This window comes from Sinocyclocheilus grahami, unplaced genomic scaffold (genome assembly GCF_001515645.1).
Source record: "Sinocyclocheilus grahami isolate Dianchi unplaced genomic scaffold, SAMN03320097.WGS_v1.1 scaffold2096.1, whole genome shotgun sequence".
NCBI lineage: Eukaryota > Metazoa > Chordata > Actinopteri > Cypriniformes > Cyprinidae > Sinocyclocheilus > Sinocyclocheilus grahami.
In genome coordinates this window covers 61,337-67,932 of record NW_015507275.1, presented here as the reverse complement: position 1 = coordinate 67,932, position 6,596 = coordinate 61,337, and the positions used below count along the sequence as shown (strand labels likewise).

Here is a 6,596-nt window from a genome sequence, read left to right as displayed (position 1 = left end):
GCTTTTAAGCAGCTCTTAATAGAGATACTCCTGAAACAAGCCTTACAGCATCATCAGTTGAGATCTCACTTTATTATAAGTGTTTGCAGTAGAAACAGATTATTCGACTCTAGATACATGTTGAAAGTATGATATGAATAAAACATTTGTGTATGAGTGAGTAATGAATGAAACTCTTACAAAACAAAAACAAATAAAAAAACGAAATCAATTCAAATTACACTATCCGTTTAACTCATATAAACACCAGTTTTCTCTCCGTAAGCTCCCGCTGTTGCTAAACCATTTAATCCTCATTTAGTCCCTAAATCATTTAATCGCATTTATTAAGAAAGTGTAAATGACATGTACACAGTGTTGGGGAGTAGATAGCTAGTTACGCTACTAAAATAACTGCATTGTTCTGTAGCTTGACAGTAGCTCAGCTACTTTTAAAACAGTATAGCTTTCCCAGTAGTTAACTACTTTTCCAGCAAGTAGCGTGACAATAGCTACATTTTATTTTATGAACCTGCAATGGACTGAAGCAGCGCAGCATCTTCTTACAAGATCACATACTAAAACAGTGCATCACAGCCATCTATTGGTGCTGTATGTCATGCAGTGTCAGTAAATGCTGCTCACCTCCGCAAGCGCTGTGAGTTAGAGTCACTTACAATGTGCATTTGAAAAAGCAACACACGCCAAACATCTCCCCAAACTTAATGAGAATCCGAAGCGTTTATAAACCTAATGTCCAACAAAAGAGTACATTTAATAACATGATTTTACACCACATCAGTCAAAAGTTTGAAATAACTGCTATTCTATGCTGTAATAAAGGCTGTCGATTAGCAATGGATTATAAATTTACTTTATTATTATGAAAATACCCAAGATGGCCTGGAGAACAGATAAACCATATATTGTCGCAGTCGTGGGTTTATTGTCTTTATTTTTATTCATTTCAAGCATTTCAATCTTTTTATTCAGTCACAGCTATAGCTGAATGCCTTTGTCCATAATAGGGATTTCCTGGAGCGCCATGAGTTCTATTACTTCTGTCATATGTGGGATTTCTGCACCAGGGTGCCATCTGGCTGCCAGTATGAACGAAACAAACATGATGTGTTTAGTGCTCAGCAACGCGCACTCAGTCCTATTCTGGGCATAAAATAAAATAATAAAATTAATAAAATAACATACTATCTCTGTATTTAAAAAATATAATTGGTTACCACTTGTAGTACACTTGAGTGTACTAGTGTATGAAAGATGGGTTGAAGTGTACTACAAGTGGTAACTAAATAAATAATGAAAGAATAAGTAAATACAAGTAAAAAAATATATATATAAAAATAAATACAGAAAAAGATAATACAATAAAAATAATTTATTACAATTACATTTATCAAATCATTTATACCTTTATTTAATTCCTTCATTCCTCCAAGTATGAATGTGAACTTCATTCACATTCATACTTGGACTTGACATTCAGTAACATTATTTAAATGTTGCTTAAACAAACATTTTGTCAAGATCAGAATGACTGGCGGCGTTGGTTGTGACAAAAATGTACTTTATCAAAAACACACCAGATTGTTTTTTGTATAGCAGGAAAACTATTTTATTAAAACACTTTAACAACAATAACAGTGAGAATGGCACGCTCTCTTTCTGCTGATATGAGCACAGAACATTTACATGTAAAAAAGAAAGAAAAAAACTACTTTCCTTCATAAATGGCAGAAAACAAACCAAGAGAGATACACATGCATGGATAACATGGATAAAAAAATCAGGGAAAAAAATCATAATAAAGATATTCTTAGACATTCACACTTAAACCACTGGTCTTGAAGATCACTCTGAGAACTGCAGATGATGTTTCTTTGTGTTGTCACTTCTTGCAACTGTTTAGGGCAGATTAAACAGCTACTCTCCAGTGTGGATCCTCTCATGTTTTTTCACATAATCTGACCATTTGAATCTCTTGTCACAGTGAGAACACTTGAAAGGTTTTTCCTCGCTGTGCATTCTCTGGTGCTTTTTCAGATCAGCATCTCTAACAAAAGTCTTCCCACAATCAAAGCACAGATGATCCTTCACACCGTTGTGTCTTTTCTGATGTAATTTTAAAGTACCCGGCTGACTAAAACTCTTTCCACACAAAGAACACAAGAAAGGCTTCTCCTTTGTATGAACTTTCAGATGCTCCTTCAGCGCATCTGACCTAAAAAAGTGTTTAGCGCACTGATCACAGGCAAATGGTCTTTCTCCAGAATGACGACGCAGGTGTATTTTAAAGGTGCATGACTTTCTGAAACTCTTTCCACACTGATCACAGGTGTGTGGCCTCTCTCCAGTGTGGATTGTCATGTGCTCCTTAAGAGATCCTTTTTGTCTAAAACTCATCCCACATTGATCACATGTGTGCGGTTTCTCTCCTGTATGGATTTTCATGTGATCTTTAAGGGCTCCTTTTTTTGTGAAACGCTTCCCGCACTGGTCACATGTGCGCTGCTTTTCTCCAGTGTGGATTTTCATGTGATACCTAAGGCTTTCTTTTAACGTGAAACTCTTTCCACACTGAGGGCAGGTGAAAGATTTTTTGGTTCTTTTTTTCAATACAAATTTACTTTTAGTCTGTGAGCGACTTAAAGATTTGTCTCCAGTTTTGAAATGAAGAGGTTTCTCCTTCAGTTCTTCCCTCTCCCCATTCTCTTCCAAAACAAAAGTACGAAAGGTTTAATCTGGTCTAAGAGCAGAAAGTAGACAACTGCTATGCAATAATATAATAATTTGATTTATTTTTTATAAATTAATTGTATGTCCCTGCAGCTTTCCATGTACTACTTTGTCTGTTCCTTGTTTCAAAGCAATGCATATTGATTAAAATGAAAACAGCTTGAATTAAGTCTTCAGCATCGTTAACGAAGAATCAAGATTAAACACTAACCTCTCTGTTCTTCAGTATCTTCGTGTTCCATTCTGTAAGGTTCTAGATCACTGATGTTCTCATCGTCTTCTTCACTTGTAGACTGATGTGAATGTTCCAGCATTTATTGGTTAATTGTTGGGTGGATAATCCAACTATTATGTAAGGTTAAAAAGGAATAATAAATAAATTCAGAAATAAAGGTACATATGTGTAAGCAACAAATAACACTAATTGCATTCAACTTAATTTAACTTGTCATTTAGCAGTAATTGGTTTTTAGTTTGGTGTTTTTACATATAACATGTTTTATAATAGAATACATGCTGTTAAGATATGTAAATCTTGTATATCAAAACTGGTGATCATAGTGTTTGCCACAGTCAGTGTTTTTTTCCCTCTGAGATGAATAAACAATTAATAATACATCAAAACATAAAAATGACACCCATTTTCAGACCAGTTGACAGTTTAGTATAAGTAAATATATAGGCACAGCAGTATAATATCCGTTTAAATCTAATTTCTTCTAACTATATTCGTAGCAGCAAAATAATTAGATACTTAATTTGTTACTATTTTGTATGTGCAGAAAATAGTGATAATAAAAGCAATATTTTCATGTTTCCAGAGTCATAGTCATATTTACCTATATATTAAGAGTTTATAAAAGGGACTTTGCAAGATACTCATTTTTGTGCCTCAAAACGACGCGCGCCGCTCCTCACAGGTTCATTAAGGAGTGTCTAACAGTAACGTCTAATATACATATTCCAATTTTAATCATATAACTAAAATACATCCTTGTGTGTGTGTGTGTGTGTAAATATACCTCAAACCTCATTTCACTTCAGAAGACTCGCGCGGACTGCGCGATGACGTCATCACCGCGAGACGGCGTCCGTTTGTAAAAACGTAACAAAAACACATACAAACTAAATAAAAAAATAAAGAATGTTTAACAAAACTGTACAGTAAGGGTTGTCATTTTGCTCAAATCCAATGTACCTGAAATTTGAGCGAGTCCTATATTCAAGCGTCTTACAGACATACTACAACGAATTTATATAAATCGGTCACCAGAGTGCGCTATAGACGAGATTTAAAATCTACTGCATGTCTTTAGCACTGTCTTGTTGCCTTATCTCGTTGTTGTTGCTTAAATTAGTAGTCTACAATAATTATGTTAGTACCTAAGCCATCTGTTAAAAACAGAGCAATATATGAAGCTTAAATCATTTTTATTTAAAACAAATTGCTTTATAAAACCATGTTTGTAGACGGTTGTGTACAGTTACAGCAAGACATCAGAACTTTGTCCATTATCCTGCCATCATATTGCATTATACTGCAGTATGGTAGAAAAACAGTATATCTTGCACCTGCATTTGGTAAATAGACTTGAGTGGCAAAAGAACAAGATGATCTAAGCACCTAAGCACAAGGATGAAGAACAAGGTCTAGTCTAATTTTTACATCTGTATTATTTATATATCAGACACATGACTCACTTAAATATGCTATAGCCTTTTTTGTTGATCTGAATCTTACACATGTTCACTGGGAAAACGTTCATGGTTCTTTGTCCAGACACTCATTGCAACTGGTTAGGAAAGATTGATATGGAAGGAAGGCTTTCTTCCATTGGACATTTTCCTTTTTTATGACTGTGTAGAGAAGCTAATTTACTAAAGCTCTTCCCGCATGAAGAGCAGTGATACGGCTTCTCTCCAGTGTGGCTCCTCTCGTGTATTTTCAGAGATGCTAACCAACTGAATCTCCTGTCACAGTGTGAACACTTGTAAGGTTTTTCTCCAGTGTGAGTTCTCTGGTGCAGTTTCAATTCAGCGTTTGTAATATAGGTCTTTCCACATTCAAAACACACATAATCTTTCACGCCGCTGTGTCTTTTCTGGTGTAATTTTAAAGCACCTAGTTGAGTAAAACCCCTTTGACACAGTGAACACTTGTAAGGTTTCTCCTTTAAATGAACTTTCCTGTGGGCCTTCAGGCATACTGCCTTAACAAAAGTTTTATCGCATTGATCGCAGTTATACCGTCTTTCTCCAGAATGAGAAAGGAGATGTAATCTAAGAGTGTTTGGATGTGTGAAACTCTTCCCGCACTGATCACACGTGTGCGGCTTCTCTCCAGTGTGGATCCTCTCATGTATTTTCCGATGTCCCATTTGACTGAAACTCTTGTCACAGTGTGAACACTTGTAAGGTTTTTCTCCAGTGTGAGTTTTCTGGTGCTGCTTCAGTTCAGCATCTCTAACAAAGGATTTTCCACAATCAAAGCACAAATGATTCTTCACACCGCTGTGTCTTATCTGGTGCGTATTTAAAGCGCCCATCTGACTAAAACTCTTTCCACACAGAGAACAAACATAAGGCTTCTCCTTTGTATGAACTTTCAGATGCCTCTTCAGGGATGCTACCCTAATAAACGTTTTACCACACTGATCACAGGTATATGGCCTCTGCCCAGAATGAGAACGCACATGTAATTTAAGACTTTCGGCAAGTGTGAATTTCTTCCCGCACTGATCACACGTGTACGGCTTCTCTCCAGTGTGGATTTTCATGTGATATTTAAGGCCTCCTTTTTGTGCGAAACTCTTCCCGCATTGATCACATGTATACGGCTTCTCTCCAGTGTGGATTCTCATGTGATGTTTCAGACTTTGTTTGTATAAGAAACGCTTTCCACACTGCAAGCAGGTAAAAGATTTTTTGCCTTTTCTTTTCGGTGAGTGGCTCGAAGACTTTATTACGGATTTGACATCATGTTTCTCCTCCACTTCAGGAATTTCTTCGCTTTCCTTGATTTCTCCCTTCAGGTCTAAAATATAAGTAAAAGAGGGTTGATTTTCAGTAAATCATAAAATGAGAAAATCATGAAAGATCAATTCAAAGGAAAAGAACACACGAGTGAACCCTGATATAATAGCATAACTCATCATTGATCATTTTAATGCATTTATTTGTAGACTGATCTTCCCATTTCACGCACAAATTCCAGGTTTTTGTAGTAATAACTATTAGATACAAACCAAAAAACACTGGGTTAAAAACAACCCAATTTGGGTTGTTTTTAACCCAAGGGCTGGGTAAATATAGGACAGAGCACATCTGGGGTTAATTTTACCCAGCAAATTGGGTTGTTTATTTAACCCAGCATAATGGGTTGATTTAACCCAGCAAATGTGTTGATACATTTTTATTATAATATAGCTTATTTTTTACTTTATACATGAAATAATGTTTACAGATTAACTTTTTTTGTAAGATACTCCACACAACCACTGGTTTGCATGATAACTTATGCAATTTATTTATGCCTTTATCATTTACAGCATTGTTTATCGTATTTATGTATACATATTGCCTATTTAAACTCGTTTAACAAACATTAAAAGTACAAATTAATCAGAAGTATTTCCGGTGTAATCGACCAGTCTGTTACTGCGTTTCCACTGTAACGGCGCTGGCTCTCCTGCCCGAGCTGGAGTCCTGTTCGGTGGGGAACTGCTAACGGCTGAGTGCTACCCTGTCAGATTTTGTTACCTCCCATTAAAACAGTAGGGTAGTACAATTCGACAACGAAAATGCTACCTGTAAAATGATGGTTTATTAAAGTCTGCACCTACCCCAACCCTAAACCTACCCTTACA

The 6,596-nt window shown here is 36.0% G+C and overlaps 2 protein-coding genes across 3 annotated transcripts in view; both read right to left on the bottom strand.

The window, feature by feature from the left end:
• Positions 1-1,652: 1,652 nt before the first annotated feature.
• LOC107574027 (gastrula zinc finger protein XlCGF7.1-like) lies at positions 1,653-3,804 on the bottom strand. Its single transcript, XM_016260500.1, has 4 exons — positions 3,753-3,804; positions 2,942-3,075; positions 2,575-2,705; positions 1,653-2,490 (listed from the first exon to the last, which is right to left on the bottom strand). Exons 2-4 carry the CDS (start codon positions 3,042-3,044, stop codon positions 1,918-1,920), a joined length of 807 nt encoding a protein of 268 aa, XP_016115986.1. The 5' UTR covers positions 3,045-3,075; positions 3,753-3,804; the 3' UTR covers positions 1,653-1,917.
• Positions 3,805-4,156: 352 nt separating this feature from the next.
• Positions 4,157-6,596, bottom strand: part of LOC107574026 (gastrula zinc finger protein XlCGF57.1-like) — a 3,159-nt gene continuing 719 nt past the window's right edge. For both annotated transcript variants that reach the window (XM_016260498.1, XM_016260499.1), the window contains one exon: positions 4,157-5,764. In XM_016260498.1, coding sequence (XP_016115984.1) covers positions 4,515-5,764 — 1,250 coding nt within the window. In that variant the 3' untranslated portion in view covers positions 4,157-4,514. The remainder of the gene's footprint in view (positions 5,765-6,596) is intronic.